Source organism: Meles meles, chromosome 8 (genome assembly GCF_922984935.1).
Source record: "Meles meles chromosome 8, mMelMel3.1 paternal haplotype, whole genome shotgun sequence".
In the NCBI taxonomy this organism is placed as follows: domain Eukaryota; kingdom Metazoa; phylum Chordata; class Mammalia; order Carnivora; family Mustelidae; genus Meles; species Meles meles.
The window spans coordinates 59,621,767-59,639,398 of NC_060073.1; the positions used below are offsets into that span (position 1 = coordinate 59,621,767).

A 17,632-nucleotide genomic window follows, 5' to 3' on the forward strand; every position below is an offset into this window, starting at 1 on the left:
AATCTACTTTCTGTCTCTATGGACTGACTGTTGTCACTTAGCTTGTTTCAAGGTGCATCCATATTGGAGCCTGCATCAGTACTTCAATCTTTTTTCATGGGTGAACAATATTCTATGGTAGGAATAGACCACGTCTTGTTTATCTGATCATCAGCTGATGGACACTTGAACTGTTTAGACTTTCAGCGATCATGAATAATGCTGCTATGAGCCTTTGTCTATATGTTTTTGTGTGAACCCCTATTATCAGTTCTTTTTTTTTTTAAGATTTTATTTATTTATTTGAGACAGAGAGAGAGAAGTACAAGTGGGGGAGGGGAAAGGCAGAGGGAGAGGGAGAACCAAGGCTCCCTGCTCAGCAGGGAGCCTGACTCAGGGCTCAATCCCAGGACCCTGAGATCATGACCTGAGCCAAAGGCAGACGCTGGACTGACTGAGCCACCCAGGCACCACTGTTATCAGTTTTTGGGGTCTATTCCTAGGAATGGAATTATTACGTCATACGGTAACACTATGTTTAGCTTTTTGATGAACTGCCAGACTGTTTATCAGGCAGTTAATGTAATATTTTACATTTTCACCAGCAGTGTATGAGAGTTCCAATTTCTCCACATCTTTGCCAACATTTGTTATTGTCTCTTTTTTTTAATTTAAATTTAAATTTTTAAAGTAAGATCTACAACCCACATGGGGCTTGAACTCATGACCCAGAGATCAAGAGTTGCATGCTCTACTGACTGAGCCAGCCAGGTGCCCCTGCTATTCTTTTTCATTACAGCTACCGTACTGGGTGTGATCACTGTGGTTTTGATGTGCTTTTCTCCGATGGCTAATGATATTAAGCATTCTTTTCATGTGCTTATTGGCCATTCCTATATCTTCTCTGGAGAAAAGTCTATTCAGATCTTTTGTTCATTAAAAATTAGGTTTTCTTTTTATTGTTGAGTAGTAAGCATTCTCTATGTAGTCTAGAAACAAGTCCATTATTAAATATGATACACAAATATTTTCTTACATATTCTGTGGGTTCTTTTTATTTTCTTGACAGTGTTCTTTGAAACAAAAAGATTTCAAGTTTAATGAAGTCCATGAGATACAATGTACTTATATTCAGATTCTAATTCACCAAAGAGCTCCCTCCTTGTTTAACTGGCAACAAGCAGACAAGGATATCTTTTCTCTATTTACCCTTTAGGTCCAGACCCTGAGATCAACATACAAACACAAGGGTGCTCTGACCCAACTAAGACACAAGTGGGGGAAGAATGACAGGTGTAGAAGGGCAATAAGGTTTGGGGAGATGATCTGGGTCTTTCAGGCTGACCTACTCACCTGCGGGATTGTACTTTCCGTCTCTTTGTCCTGCCCACATGATTCTCTGAGTTCTGCTCCTCTGGTCTGAGCTCTGTGTTAGAAGTACACATAAAATCTAGCATATTAACAAAAAGGCCTCATATATGATGTTCCTTCTTGTTTATTTCTTTTAAGACTTTATTTATTTATTTGAGGGAAGGATAGAGAGGAAAGGAGCAGAGAGAGGGAGAAGCCTGCTTCTCGCCGCTGAGCAGGGAGTCCAATGCGGGGCTCGATCCCGGGACCCTGGGATCATGACCTGAGCTGAAGGCAGATGCGGAACCAACTGAGCCACCCAGGCGTCCCATGCTTTGCCTCTGAAATACTTATCACAGTCTGAAGTTTTAGACTTACTTGTATGGCATGGAGAAGTCTCTCAGTTAGGGTAAGAGCACTGCTATTTTATTTACTGTGGCATCCCTGACACCTAGCATGGAGCCTTGCACATAGAGATGTTCAATAAATATCTATCAAACGAGTGGCAAAAAACCCCAGCAACAACCATTTGTCTAGCCATTCAGAACTTCTGAAACACTTTATATAGCATTTAATATTTTTGAAGACGCTTTCATAGCTCCAGTGCCCTGATTGGGTGGCCCCAAAAGGTTAGTTCCCATTTTCTGTCTCTTAAAATAATAAACTACCTCCTTCCTCATGTAGTAGACAGTTTCTGAAATGACTCCTATTGATTCCTCCTCCCACTGAATTTAGGCAGAATCTAATGATTTGCTTTGAATGAACAGAATATGGCAAAAGTGATGGGCTGCCACTCCTGTAATCAGGTTCTAAAAGACTGACTTTCTTTTTAATTTTTTTTAAAGGCTTTTATTTATTTATTTGACAGAGAGAGATCATAAGTAGGCAGAGAGGCAGGCAGACAGAGAGAGAGAAAGAGAGAGAGAGGAGGAAGCAGGCTCCCCACTGAGCAGAGAGCCCAATACGGGACTCGATCCCAGGCCCCTGAGATCACGACCTGAGCTGAAGGCAGAGGCTTAACCCACTGAGCCACCCAGGTGCCCTTAATTTTTTTAAGCTTATTTATTTTTTAGTAATCTCTATACCCAACATGAGGCTCGAACTCAAACCCTGAGACTGAGTCTTAAGCTATTCTGACCAAGCCAGCCAGGCGACCCAGACTGACTTCTTTCTTGCTAGCACTCTCTCTCTTGCTCTCTAGTTTACGCACTCTGATGAAGCCCGCTTCACTATGAGATGCTCCAGGGAGAGGCTCCCATGATCAAGAAAGTGAGGGAAACCTCAGTCCAACAGCCCATGAGGAACTGGTCCCTACTAAGCACCATGGGAGTAGCTGGGGAGCAGATCATTTCCAGCGTAGCCTTGCCAAGACTGTAGCATCGTGTCAGATCTGGACCCAGAGGATGCTGGTAAGCCAGACCCAGATTCTTAACTATGAGAAACTATGAAATCATAAATATTGTTGCAAGCTACCAAGTTGTGGTATGCAACCATAGGTGACCAATGTACCCTATTTCTGCAATGAGACAACATACTTATTTCTTTAAAATGACAGATAAATTGTTTCTTTTTAAACATTTTTCTTTAAAAATGAAGTTCTTTAAAATGTTCTTTAAGTTCTTTAAAATGACAGATAAATTGTTTCCTTTTTAAAAATTTTCCCAATAAAGCAATGAGTGAAACCAAAGGTTTTCAATAAGAACTCTACGTGTTCTCTCTCTTGTTGTCTAGACCAGGTAAAACCAAGAACCCCAGGGTTCCAATCCTGGATTTGCCACTTATTAGCTGTGTGACTCAGAATATTGAACCTTTCTGAACCTCAGATTCTTCTATAAAATAACTGTAACAGTATCTACTTCATAAGTTTGTTATGAATATTAAATACTTAAGTAATAGTTAAGTTAGTAGAAGTGCCTTAGCAATGTCTGGTGCAAAGTAGGAGCTCTGACGTGTTTAATCCTTTCTTCCTCTGTGATAAAACAATGCTATTCCCTTACTTTATTTCCCTCATTAAGCTCCATACACCACCACCTTGACTTAACCGTCCTACCGAAGTGATCACAAAACATTAATACCGCAAGAGGCCAATATACTATGTGGTTTAATTCCTTCACTTTGAAGATGAGGGAATTGAGGCCCAAGGAAATAAGGATTCCTGATTTCTAGGCCAATACTATACAATATTTGATTTCTCTTCTGGTAACAACACACTGACAACTGTCTGTTCTCCCACATGAAGTCCCATTGGTAAGGCATCCTTGTATAGCAGTGGTGGATTCTGGGAGAAGGATAGTGCTGGGGAGAGTGAGGAGCCAAAGGCAGGTGGTGGGACTCACCTGTGCTGGCTGGCTGACTAGGACCTGGTTCTGAGGGGCTGGTTTTCCTGCCTGCCATGCTTGCGGGGGGGACTCTCCGGGCAGCTGAAAGCACCATTTGGGCTGAACGGCCCAAAGCCCCTGGCTGCAGCTGCTTTAGGATATTCTTAAGCTCTGAAATTTCCTTGGTGCTCCTGCAGGGACATAGACATCACTCGGTTTCATTAGGAACAGAGACCCCGTTCTGCTCCCCCAAGTCAGTGGCATCTAACCAAGAAAGCCAGTTTGATATACAGATAGGGTTAGGTCTAGAGCAAGTGATCAAGTAAGGGGAAAGCAGGAAGTGAGTGCCTGTGAGTGACTTGGTAGCTTTTCTTTTTTTCAGGAGACAGAACTGAGAAGTGGACAAGAGACCTTCATTCTGGTAGCTACGTACGTTTGGGGATCTGGGAAGAACGTCCTCCGAATGGAAGGATTAGCCAGCCAAGGGCTGGGACTAGACTCCTGAGCATCAGAGCCCTGAGAAGAAAATGAAGAAATATGAACTACAGACATTCACCACCAGGGGGCACTGCCACCTAGTACCAGGGAAGTCCTGAGGGCTTCCGCTTAACAAGTATGTATATTTGACATAACTTTATGTGGTACCTTGCTTGTGAGCACACTCTCCCCCAGCTGCAAGATACGAGATTCAGTAATTTTTGTATACTTAGTTTCCCAATGCTAAGGGTTTAATCATGATCCTGAAAGATCAAATATATACTGTCGGGAAAAATGGGGCCATGGGATGGATAATCACGTGCAAATTTTTGAAGGCATATATATACAGCTTCAATCTGTGCAGGTACAAAACTCAAACCACTTATCTTTATACACCTATGTGAGAGAAACTAGGTGTACCCATATGCTTGTCTATATTGAAAGAAAGTTCTATTTTGAACTATTTGGGGACATTCTTATCATTTTTCTCTTCTAAATATTATGTAGTAATATTGTTCAATTTCCAGTATGATTTCTTTTGTGAACTATTTTGTTCACCTGCAACTACAAACCTACCAATTTGGCCATCATTTCTAGCCACTGATAGAAAGAGATGTATATGTATGTATGCATATATGCGTATATAGATACAAGTATTAGCCAAGCCACTAGCACTAGCCACTAGATGTAAATATCACAGGCATTTTATAAACCTCTCTACTTCTAACTCCAGAAATGTCTACATGTAATAATCACACAACAGATCATTTCTACATAGATTTTATTTATGCGGTATGCGCCACAGTTTCTATCTTGTTAATATTCAGTCTATCTCGGTCAACTCATCTATACCTATTTCCTTTTTTCTTTTTCTAAATTTCCTTTTTCCCTTGAATTTAAAAGAACTAAAGATTTTTGTCTTTAATTTGCAACTCTGATACTTCTATCACAGATTCTTTTTAATCTTTTAAAATTAATTAGTTAATTAGTTTTTAACTAGGCTCCCTGCCTAGCATGGAGCCCAATGTGGATTTAATTCCTGTATTCCTAATTCTTGTATTATCTCCGTGACCTTGAGATCCAGACCTGAGCTGAAATCAAGAGTCCAATGCTTAACTGACTGAGCCACCCAGGTGCCCCTATCGCAGATTCTTCTAAAAGTAAACATCTTTCTTATAAAGCATGACCTTGGCCTCATTCTGCAAGTACAAGAAGTAGTATTTTTATTCACATTCACAGCTTCTTTTATTTATTTAAGTAATCACATTTACTGTTTAATATTTTATAAGTGCCATTACAGTCTCATTTTGGGCCTAGCAATAATTTTGAAATATTTTAATTTTCTAGGGTTTTTATTTTCTCTTTACCTTGTCTCATCAATTTTACAGTGAATGCTACTTGAAAGCACAACTGGATGGGTGTGGAGATACGGTTCATTTAACTTTAACTCTAAGTGAGATTAGAAACTGGTCTCCTGAGCACACGTTAAGTGGAGTCAGGTGGCCTGGGTTCAAATCCACTCCAAGACTTGTGTAGCCACGTGACCTGGGCATCTCATCAAGTTTCTCTGTGCTTCTGTTTCCTAACTGGAAAACCAGTGCCATGAAAGACCCTCTTTCACAGACCTAAAAGCCCTTATGTTTTGTTATCACTATCATACACTATTACATCATACACCATTTTTACAACACAGTAGGAAAAAAGCCTATGGAATTTTAGAGATCTTCAATTACAAAACTGAGTGCTACCACTCACGTTTCCACGTGCCAACCCTCTCTTGTAGAAAGGTTTCAGGATCTCTTTCCATGTAGTTTCACTGAGGTGTGTGCAGTATGCTTGCTTCTGCTGTAAACGTTCAATGCCTTTCTGACATTATGGCTCTGGGGCTGCTGACTCCCTCCTCGATCCCAGCAGGGTCTTAAAGGTGCAGAGTAATTGAGATGGTCATATTAGGGAGAAACGATTTTTTGCGATAGCCTATAATTAGGGAGACCACATGTTCTGGTTTGCCTGGGACAATACTGCTGTCTTGATAAAATTCATAGCACTCTTTTTTTTGCATTCCAAGGGACTCTGAGTTTGGATGGTAAATTTTATGGTGTTCCTACCTACAACTTGCCCCCGAACGGTGAGTTATTCTAAAAGCCTACTTTGTTCTACGTTCTGTGCTAGCTGCCAGGAATCAGTGTGGAACAAGACAAACAGGTTCCTAATCTCGCAGAGCTTGAGTTTGATGGGAGCCAGGCCAGGCCCTGGGGTTGTATCTCCGCTCACTCAGGCGCGGGCACTGCAGAGCCGGAATCAGCAGAGTACTGGAAATGCTTCCACGGGTCTTGCTGCAGATTTTTAACCCTTCCAGGGAAGGAGGAGGAAATCTCAGACCAGGCTTTACTTTGTCTCAGTTCTCTGGGTCTCCCCTGAGGCTATATGGCAAAAGCATCTCCTTCATTTTCTCTTTCCAATGTCCAGTCTCTTGTTTTTCTCAGTAACCTCGACAGGAATGACACCTGTGACATTGACTCCAGGGGCTGAACTTTTGGCTATGTCAGATGTTTGGAGCTTCTAAAGACGAAGTGTGTGCATAGGAAGCGCTATGGTACGTGACAGGAGACTTGATTTCTAGTCCCTCCTCTGCTCTGATTCACTGTGTGAATCTGAATACGGAAGTTTCCCTAGCTGAGACATAATATGAAGTGCGGAATGGGGCTTGATGATCTCTGTGTATTTTTTCACCTCTAGAATTCTATGACTCTAGCTTTGTGTGATTCTGTCTTTGTACTTCTTTGGAGGGAGTTATGGTGGAGGGTACTAGAAAGGTAAATGAAGACACCAGGGACAAGAAATCAGGAAGAGTCCGAATGGGTTTAGGAGGAAAAAAATAACTAGAAAACTGGTTGAGAAGAGGGGAGGTACACTGACCAGATACTTATCCATCTTCTCTTAGCAGTATGTGTGTACCGTACAGGGAGAGGAAGCAGGAAAACAGATGAAATCGCAGAGCACGTGTCTGAGATTCTAACTGGCTCTCCTGGCAGGTGGGTCAGGCAACAACAATGACAGAGAGACGGTAAGTGAGCCGTGGGACTCACTTGCAGGTGCCAGAAGGAAAAGTCTGGTGAAAGCCATAGCCCACAGGAGCCTACACCTAAAGTGTGAGATTAAGTTTGAATCCAAAAAGAGACTTCATTCTTGCTAAAGAACAAGCTGCCCAATAGCTGTGGGTACTAAAGCCTCGCTCCCTTGACTCTCCCACAGGTGAAAGGGGAGCACGGGCATTCACTCTTATCTGTAAGAAAGGGTAGCAAGCCCATTTATATTTTTATTTGAGCATGTGAATGTCTATTCCTCAATCAAGCACCAGCTTTCTAACCAGAAACTGAAAAAAAAGTGGAAAAATATGAAGTCCTTTTTCCATCATTGTACATACCTGGCTCAGCCTAGAGCTCTCAGGGGCTGAGGGAACTCCCACAGTATCATCTAAGAAGTCCAGAGAGGAACACACCCGGAGGAAGGCCAGGCCAAAAGACTGCTGACGTGTGAATGGTTGGGAGCAGGTCAGGCGAAGTCGATCCCATGACTCACCTGAGGCTGGCGCCAGGAAATCATCTCAAGGGAAAAAGAAAGATAATGAAAGGGACAGGAAATGTATGTACGGAGGGGAGAGAGGACAAGAAGGTCAATACTGGGGACGAGAAGGTCAATACTAGGGAGAGGAAAGAAAAGACGGACCGTAGAGGGTAAACTCCAACAAAAGGAAGAATGGAGGTCATGAGTAACTGGCCACTTTGGCCTCGGTGCTCGGGGTCCGGCAGTGCCAAGCAGGCCAGGGAAGGTGTGCTCATGCCCAGTGCCTCGCCTTCCCACATTCGCCCTTCTCTTTCAGGGTTCCACACTGTGCCCAGTACAAGCACATCCTCATTCTGCACCTCTCCAGGAGAGGTCTCTCAATGTCTCATTTTGACAGGAGGTACCTGCAGAGTTGGGATCTGAGCTGACCCCTTCCTGGTGCGTTGGCTGAGCTGGATCTACCCTTCCCGGACCATGAGATCTCAGCCTCTTCCACAGCACTCTGTGGTCTCCAGACTCACTCCCAGTTGACATACCGGTACCTCAAACCCATCTCGCCTTTAATTCCCAGTGCTGTCTGGTAGTACCTCGTCTCCCGCACCTTGGGTGCCCCTCCTGTATCACTCTTCCCTCACAACACTACAAACACCTCCGTTGTCAACGTGGACAAACCCTCACTAGACTCTAAATCCCCAGAGGCCAGGAATCAGGTCTCATGTTCTTCTGCAGTGCCTAGTGAACACAGATCTGCATTGACTGGAACTCAGGAAACACTGGGCACCGCCTCATTATATCCATCCGATAGCCTTCCATCACTTACATAAACATTATTCTCCATTACCACTTATTCAGTGGTCCATCCTTATCTGCAGGGCACATGTTCTGAGACCCCCAGTGGATGCCTAAAACCACAGATAGTACCAAACCCTGTACGCACTGTTTTTTCACTATACCTACATACCTATGATAAAGTTGAATTTATAAATTAGGCACAGGTTAACAACAACTAATAAAATAGAACAATTATAACAATATTCTTTAATAAGTTATGTGAATGTGGTCTCTTTCTCTCTCTCTCAAATATCTCACTGTACACTTTCCCCTTTTCTTGTGATGCTGTGAGATGATAAAATGCCTACAAGGTGAGAGGAAGTGAGATGACTGATGTAGCTAGGCACTGTGACAGTTAGGCTACTACTTGACCTTCTCACACTGCGTCAGAAGGAGCATCATGTGCTTCTGGGGCGTGGTTGAATGCAGGTAACTGAAACTGTGGATGAGGGGCGGGGAGAGGCGGACAACTGTACTCACACTCATGTACATTTATACAAATAAAAACACTACTCACAAAGAAGAGTTCTACCTCAGGCTCCACCGAATCATGTTATGTGTCAGTATAGATCAGCTCATAAATATTCCCAGTTATCATCTATTCTCACCACAGAGAACTCATACACAAACATACCACACAGTTGTTCACTCACTACTCCCCCACGCCCCACAGATATAGCCGAGCTCCTGCACAGGCCCCTCTCACGAGCTACCTACCAGCCCAGCTCCATGGCCCTCTATAGTGAGTCATCTAGCTTCACATCACTGTTATCTCTTTCTCATAAACTCTCTTGTTCAGTCTCTCTATACCATTTCTGCTTTTGCCTACCTTACCATTTTTATTTGTCAAGATTTTATTAATTTATTTGAGAGATAGCAAGCGAGCACTAGCAGGGGGAGCAGACAGTAAGGGAAAAGCAGACTCCTTGCTGAATGTGGAGCCCGCTGTGGGGCTCAATCCCAGGACCCTGGGATCATGACCTGAGCTGAAGGCAGACGCTTAACTAACTGAGCCACCCAAGTATCTCTCCTTACCATCTTTAAACATGCGGACACCTGAGCGATTTTTCCCCTGTTTTAAGTCGGCTAGGGACATTAGCATGGTTGCAGGGAGCAGGGTGACAAAAGGTCTATCCAGGGACCAGGAAGAACGGCCCACATCAATTTGCAGGAAAGCAGAGCCACAGTTACCTGGGGACAAAAGGTTAAGAGAAGAATTTAAAGGTAATGGGAATATGTTCCCCTGACTGTGCATAACCAATTGGGCAGGAAAAAGACATTCTTTCCTTCTAGAGCTAGTTGGAGGCCCAGAAAGGTCAAGGAGCACAGAGCCAGCAACTGAAGTGGATGAGACCTCAGTCCACAGAAAGACAAGATGAAGGTTCATGGTGGTCCTCCCAGCCAAAAACCTTTCCTGACTCAGTAGACTTGCTGCTTCTCTTTCCTCTGGCTCTGGCAGGCAATGCTAATCTCTGTCTCTACTAACTTCTGCTAAGGAGAACATCTGACATCTCTCTATCCTGACAGAGCTGAGACCAATGGTCTTTGTCAGTTCTCTACTCCAGAGAACTCTAAGGTCAACCTTCTCAAGCATAAATTCCTATGGAGCCTTCCCAGATTAGTGTGCAGAGCTCATCCCCCAGCATGCTCTTGACAATGATATTTAGAGGTGTAGCCAGGTTCTATTTGTTGGCACTTATAATTATGTCAGCGTCCTAAGGCTTCACCCAGACTGCTCAGATCAAAGCAGGGCAGGTACGTTGCGTAAATCAGGGAACGCTATCCCCATTTCATTCTATGTGAACAGAACCCTCAGAATTTGCCAACACCATACACCTGTCCCAAGAGCAAGGGCCACATCTCACTTCACACCAGGAAGGGCTTATTCAATGAAAGGTGTTCAGCTAGACCGAATTGGGACACTCTGGTGGAGCATTTGGAGGGCAATGTTACTCCCGTGTCTCTCGCAGAGGTTTCCAGAGCTCTGAGAACTCACTCACCCACATCAATGTAGCCAATGGGCACTGCCCTCTCCAGCTGGAGTTCTACTTTCAGTTGCCCACTCTTGTCCTGAGGGCTACTGAGCCAAGGTCCCCTCGGACTGTCTGGGTTCAGCAAGTTCTCCACAGGATACTTGGGATCCTAAGTCAGAGAGAGAAGGAGAACATCAGGACCTTCACTGAGCCAAAGGCTAAAGAGGATGCCCAAGAGGAGGGATCCCTACATTCCCAAACCTTTCCAGGCATTTTAACATGACAGAAAGATACTAGATGGGAGTTATCATGTACCAGGGGATTTACAGACCTTTCAACTGTCCTTCTACCAAACTACCGCATTTCATCCTCTTAACACTTTAGTTTACTGTTTAGTTTACCTAACATTATTGCTTCTTAGTTTGTTAAATGATCAATAAACTGAAGCCTAGGTTCAGAAACTTACCCAAGGCTACAAGAGCTAAATAACCGACTAAACTCAGAACACGTAGGTCTTTGAATCCAGGGCCCTTAACCACCACACTAGACTATTTTCATTTATAAGGTGCTTTCACAGACATCATTTATCTTCAAAGTAACCCTATGAGAAAAGTAAGGCAAGGATTTTTATTCTAGGTTTACAACTGATGGTTAGAAATCAAGTGATTTGTTCAAAGGCAACAATAGCAGTACCAAGAGAGACATTCTCGGTTCGGATCCAAAGTTAGGTGTTTTTTTGGTGGAAGGGCCCTGAACAAACTACTTTCTCTCTCTGCATTTAAATTTCTTCATCTATAAGTAAAGGGGAGGGAGACTATATTCATGGTTTTCAATTTTGCTTTAGCAATAAAATCCGTCCTCTTAACTGAAATCTTAAAGTGTGTGTGTGTGTGTGTGTGTGTGTGTTTTCAACAAATAAAAACAGAGCTCTGGTTAAAAAACAAGCTGGGGGCCTAGAGATATACATGAACTCCTGCCTTCAATTTCCAGAAGTGGGTGCCTATAGAGTGCAGTTTGAAAACCTCAGTATTAGGTGGTAAGTAATGACCTCTGACATTTTAGAAGGCTCAGTGTATGAAGAAAACGATTTAGGCTGACTATGTAGGTAAGAAGGATATGGGTAATTTTTTTTTTAAAAAGATTTTATTTATTTACTTGACAGAGATCACAAGTAGGCAGAGAGGCAGGTGGGCAGGGGGAAGCAGGCTCCCTGCCAAGCAGAGAGCCCCATGTGGGGCTCGATCCCAAGACCCCGGAAGCCGAAGGCAAAGGCTTTAACCCACTGAGCCACCCAGGTGCCCCTCCCAAAGACTCTCTTAGGGGTCTTCTGAAATGAGTGGGATGTTTTCAACTGTCATAATGACCAGAAAGCATCACTGTCATTAGGATCTGGAGCCCATGGATGCTAAATAGCCCACCAGGCAAATGACACTGCTACAGATGCTGACTCATCCACCCAAAGTGCCCAGGTACCTTCTGAGAAAGACTAGGGTAAACAGAAGGGGAGGAATGGGAAGAAAGGATAAATGGATAAAAATGACAGGAGATGAAAGGGTGGCAAGTCCCTAAGAATCAGCCCTTTGGATCAATCTTGAGCCCGGGCTCTGGCATCTAGATCTAACTGGGATAACTGGGATTTCCTGAAAGTGAACTTTTAGGGAGGAGGCTGAGATTTTTTTTTTCTTTTAAGATTTTATTTATGTATCTGTTTGTGAGAGAGAGAGAAGGTAGAGAGAGCATGCATGCACAAGCAGGGGGAGCAGCAGGCAGAGGGAGAAGCAAGCTCCCCATTGAGCAAGCAGCCTGATGCAGGACTTGATTCCAGGACCCTGGGATCATGACCTGAGCCGATGGCAGATGCTTAATTGACTGAGCGAGCCAGGCATCCCAGAGATCACCTTTGATGGTGGAGGTGATAACCTCAGAAATAACCTTGAATGTCCTGGTCTGCTCCCAATGACAGAGTAACTAAACTGCCCTTCTAGGGACCCCGATATAGACTTTGGGCTTATGGTTTTGACAGTTCCCTTCAAACTAAGTGTGGACTCCTGAGGTTGTTTTCTTCTTTCCTTTTTTTTTTTTTTTGGTTTATAATTTCAATTAGCAATAATCACACCTCGGATAAACCTCATTGGCTACGATACTGCCACTGTGCAAAGCTTTTTGGTTTATAATTAAAAAAAAATTTTTTTTAAATTTCTTTTCAGTGTTCCAGAATTCATTGTTTATACACCACACCCAGTGCTCCTTGCAATACATGCCCTCCATAATACCCACCACCAGACTCACCCATCACCCCAACCCCTCCCCTCCAAAACCCTCAGTTTGTTTCTCAGAGTCCACAATCTCTCATGCTTCTTCTCCCCCTCCAATTTTCCCCAACTTACTTCTCCTCCCCATCTCCCCATGTCCTCTTCTTCTTTACCTTTAATTCCTGGGAACACTTCTGTTATGCATCCTGCATTACTCTGGGAATAGCCTGAGGGCAAGAGCTGTGTGTCCTCCTTTGACTTTGGATCCCCAAAGATGGGATATGTCCCTTCCGTTAAACTGGGGGTTTCCTGAAACTGCAGCCAAGTCTCCTATTTTTGTCACTCCTCTCAGTCATCAAGAAAAACATCATGCCTAATTAACGTACCTGAGAGGAAAATGATACTACGTGGCTAATCTTTATAGGAGCCATGGTGTGCCCAGCAGCTGTCCCAAGTCGGAGACGAAATTACTTTCTCCCAAGATTTCTTCTGTCACCACTTTTGGCACTGCCTATGTTTTGGTCCTGTCAGCTTCCAGAAGAGAACAAATCCTCATGCTATTCCTGAAGAAGAAAACAAAAGAAAAACAAAATTGGGGGTGCCTGGGTGGCTCAGTTGGTTAAGCGACTGCCTTTGGCTCAGGTCATAACCCCAGGGTCCTGGGATCGAGCCCCACATCGGGCTTCCTGCTCAGTGAGGAGCCTGCTTCTTCCTCTCCCTCTACTGCTCTGCCTGCTTGTGCTCTCTCACTCTGTCAAATAAATAAATAAAATCTTAAAAAAAAAAAAAAAAAACCAACCACGAAATTGGCCACGTCTGGTTCTCTGGTAATTTTTGCAGCAGTCAGTCAGACTGTTTCTGGTTCCCATGATGGGCTTATGGGGGCAGTGGGTGGGAAACAGATCTGGACCAGGGGGTGAGATTCCAACAAATGTGAAATGACTGGCATGCAAGCACGGGGCAACAGAGCAGCAAGTACAAAATATGTTAGTAAGGTAATATTTGGTCTATATGTAGGTGAGCTCCCCAGGGCATGAATTATGCCTTAAATCATTCACCTTTATACCCCTAGAGCCTAGCACATAGCAAAAATACAACAAATGTTCAACTATATATACAGGTCTATCAATTTTTGTCTTCCCTTTAAAATCAATCTTCTTAAATTTGTTTTTCATTGTTACTTCCTTATTAGGAATATTTAATAGCTTGCCAATGTATTCAAATCCCTTTTTACATGGTATGTACTTGATAAATATTAATGCAGCTTAGCCCCTCAAAGCATCTATAATGGAGAGCTCTGCATTTTCTACTTCATCTGCTCCTATTCCTTTCATCAGAGGATGTGTTTTACCTCTCATTGTTTTATTTAATATTGAAAGTTCATTATGGATATTTGTACTTTGTTGTTTGCCAAAATTTTATGGAACATTTTAAATATATGCAAAAACACGTTAGTATAGTGGACTCTTACCCATCCATCACTTAGCTTCAACAATTCCTTGGCTAGAAGTATTTTAGAGTTGTCTGAATGCCTTTAGGTGGGATCTCTCTCCAAATATTTATACCCTGCCCTTTTTATCCATGTTCGTTACCCATCTGGCTCCTGAGAATGTGTCCATGATCCCTGATAAATTCTTGGCCATAATGTTTGGTCTTCTTATTTCCTTCCCCGTTCCCTCAACCCCAATTCTCCCCCTCACCCTTATTTCGAAGACATCCTTCATGCCATTGCCTTTGTTTGGAATGCTCTTTCCCTTTTGTACTTGTCAAATCAAATGCATCTTTTTTTTTTTTAAGATTTTTTAAATTTATTTATTTGACAGACAGAGATCACAAGCAGACAGAGAGGCAGGCAGAGAGAGAGAGGAGGAAGCAGGCTCCCCGCTGAGCAGGGAGCCCGACGCAGGGCTCGATCCCAGGACCCTGGGATCATGACCTGAGCCGAAGGCAGAGGCTTTAACCCACTGAACCACCCAGGCGCCCCTCAAATGCATCTTTGATGTTCAAATATCACCTCTACCTCAACCATCTCAAGCAATAGTTCCATCCTCTTGATTCTGTGTTGTAGTTATCTGGGTATATATCTTATGTCCCTTGATCAACTGTAAACTCTTGGAGGACAAACTTCATGTCTAATTCATTTCTGTATCCTCAGTGTAAGAGGGAGAAACAGATAAGCAAATGTCTGCTGAATGAATGACCATAAAAACTGAGCTCCAGTGAGCCAGCAGTCATGGAGTGCTCACAGTGGGGCAGACTGCTTTGACAGTGGTAACAGTTAGTGAAGGTCATCCAAAGGTCAAGCACTCCTTACAGGTCACATTCAATATGGTGCCATAGCTTTAAAGAGAGAAAAAGGTAATATGAGTCCCGAGTTACCTCTCCAGGCCTTCAGATTAATTAAGAGTTGATTATTCCCACTAAAAGAACTCACTGAACTTCAACAATTTTTCCGACTCTTTGCATACAAGGATACATTGGATATACAAAAATAAATGATATGGTCTCTGCTTTGGAGGAATTCCCAGTATACATTTGTGATTTGATGTGAAAACCCTACCATCTCTCATCATTAACATACAGAGGACTGACTTGGCCAGCCCCAAAATACACCCTAGGCTTGGGGACCCTGAAGCTGTCAGTCTTCGATACTTTATTTAGTTAATATTTTGAGGGCGTCTAGTAGGTATCAGGCACTGTACTGGTACTGGATACACAGCGATGAGTAAGATATATACAATCTTTTTCATGAAGATCATGGTTTATCAAATTTCTTGCAGCTCTCCAAGATTAAGTGCTCTCCAACCTCCTTGCACTTGTATATACTGTTGTTCTTTATTTTTTTTTTGCAATGGCATGTTTACCCTGTTTGTCTCTCCACTTTAGTGAGTACTTTGAGGATGTGGATTTTGTTATGTTCATCATCTTTCACACCTCAGGGAGGTGCTGAAACACAGTAGGCATAAAGAGCCATTGAAAAGAGTACTTTGTTAAGTCAACATAATTCCATTCAGAATTTCAGCAGAAGTTTCTGGCAAACATGACAAACTCATTAGCCAATAAAGGGCCACAAATTCCTACAACAATTCTAAAAAGACAGCTCAAGCAGTTTACAGAAACAGACTCATATAAATGGGAATTTGCATCCTGTTGACTGTAAGATAGAACAGAATCATGAGTCTGTGAAAAAAAGATGAAGTAGCAAGTGGTGTTCAAAAATTGGTCCACTTGTGAAAAAAAATAAAAGTAGATCCCTACCTCATAACATATTTAAAAAATTATACTCAAGTGATCCAAGATGGAAACATGAAAAATACCTTAAGGTAACAAAAACAGGGTTAAAATAGAAAAAACTGACTGGAAGAAGATATCTGCAACACATAAAAACTTGGATAGTATTCAGAATATAAATTTTTAAATATTACAAATCAGTAAGAAAAGGGAAAACAATCCAATAGAAAACTGGAAAGAAGATAGAAATACAATTCACATAAGATTTGAATGACCAAGAATCCATATTTTAAAAAAGTCCTCATACTTTTGGTAATAAGGAAATTGCAAGTACTTCTGTTCTAAGACCAGAAAAAATTAAAAAGTCTAAAAATGTAAAGCATTGGCAATAACACGGGGAAACTGGCCATCTCATAAACACTTCCAGCCCATCTTAACTCCAACTAGCTACATTCCAAGAATAGCCACATATGTGTGGCCTGTAGTTAACTTATTTGAACAGTGCAGCTCTAGAGGGATTCACATGTGTACAGACACATACAATATTTCTAATAGGAAAAAACAAAGTTTTAATGTCCATTAATTGAAGAATGGATAAATGGAATGGTAAAATACTATATACATTATATAACAGAACACTACCTAACAGCTAAAAGAAATGAATTAGATGTAAATATACATAAACATTGACAGTTCTCAAAAAATATAGTTAAAGAGTAAGTTACAGAATGATATAGAAAATAGCACTTAATGGGGCGCCTGGGTAGCTCAGTGGGTTAAAGCCTCCGCCTTCAGCTCAGGTCATGATCCCAGAGTCCTGGGATCAAATCCCGCATCAGGCTCTCTGCTTAGCGGGGAACCTGCTTCCTCCTCTCTCTCTCTCTCTCTCTCTCTCACTCTGCCTGCCTCTCTGCCTAACTGTGATCTCTGTCAAATAAATAAAATCTTAAAAAAAAAAGAAAATAGCACTTATTTTCATCAAAAAACAAAATGAAATAATACAATTACATTGTGAATACACAGAATTTTTCTCGGTGGACTGGGAGAATACCCAGCTAACTGTGATAATAGTGTCTGAGAAAGATGAAAGAGTAATGGGTCTGAGAGTAGACAACTCAAGTAAGTTCAACCTTTACCCGTACTATTTTATCGTTTTTAAAAATGAGGACGCAAAGAGATCACGATGTCAGTAGTCAACTTGGGGTGACTGGGATATAAGGTATTTATTATATTCTCTGTATTGTTTCACATAATAAAAGTAATCCCCCTTTTAAGTAAATAAGATGCCTGTAGATGGTGTAAATATTACCCTGTAACTTCCTGTTGGTCCTAAAATAAAGTTGACAGGCACTGCATTGCGAGTCCATTGGTCATCCTAGCACTATCTCCCGATAGATCCAGCTGGGCCGCCCACGGGGTAAGTGTGCAGAGGCCAGAGGTTTGTATGGTGTTGGGTCCGGATGTACCGATAAGAAGGGGGTGGAAATGAGTTAGGAAGCTTTAAGTTGGGGTGCAGCACAGAGAGAATAAGGTGTATGGGTGGGGGTAAAGATAAAGATAGGGGGTGCGCACGCACGATGTGTGGTGGGAAAGAGTACGGAGATTTGTAAAGCGACCCTAAGGCGTGAGAGCGCAAGCAGCAGATTGGAAGTGG

General features: G+C 42.5%; 1 protein-coding gene and 1 pseudogene across 5 annotated transcripts in view; both read right to left on the reverse strand.

Moving 5' to 3' along the window:
• Window positions 1-17,632, reverse strand: part of XNDC1N (XRCC1 N-terminal domain containing 1, N-terminal like) — a 39,998-nt gene that overhangs the window by 21,684 nt on the left and 682 nt on the right. For 2 of the 5 annotated variants that reach the window (XM_046016653.1, XM_046016652.1), the window contains exons 2-8: window positions 13,134-13,310; window positions 10,523-10,664; window positions 9,558-9,713; window positions 7,552-7,730; window positions 4,081-4,163; window positions 3,666-3,838; window positions 1,333-1,429 (exon numbers count right to left, since the gene is read on the reverse strand). In XM_046016653.1, coding sequence (XP_045872609.1) covers window positions 1,333-1,429; window positions 3,666-3,838; window positions 4,081-4,163; window positions 7,552-7,730; window positions 9,558-9,713; window positions 10,523-10,664; window positions 13,134-13,178 — 875 coding nt within the window. In that variant the 5' untranslated portion in view covers window positions 13,179-13,310. The remainder of the gene's footprint in view (window positions 1-1,332; window positions 1,430-3,665; window positions 3,839-4,080; window positions 4,164-7,551; window positions 7,731-9,557; window positions 9,714-10,522; window positions 10,665-13,133; window positions 13,311-17,632) is intronic. The other 3 variants (XM_046016656.1, XM_046016654.1, XM_046016655.1) reach the window with 3 other exon arrangements.
• Window positions 12,574-12,656, reverse strand: LOC123950110 (annotated as a pseudogene).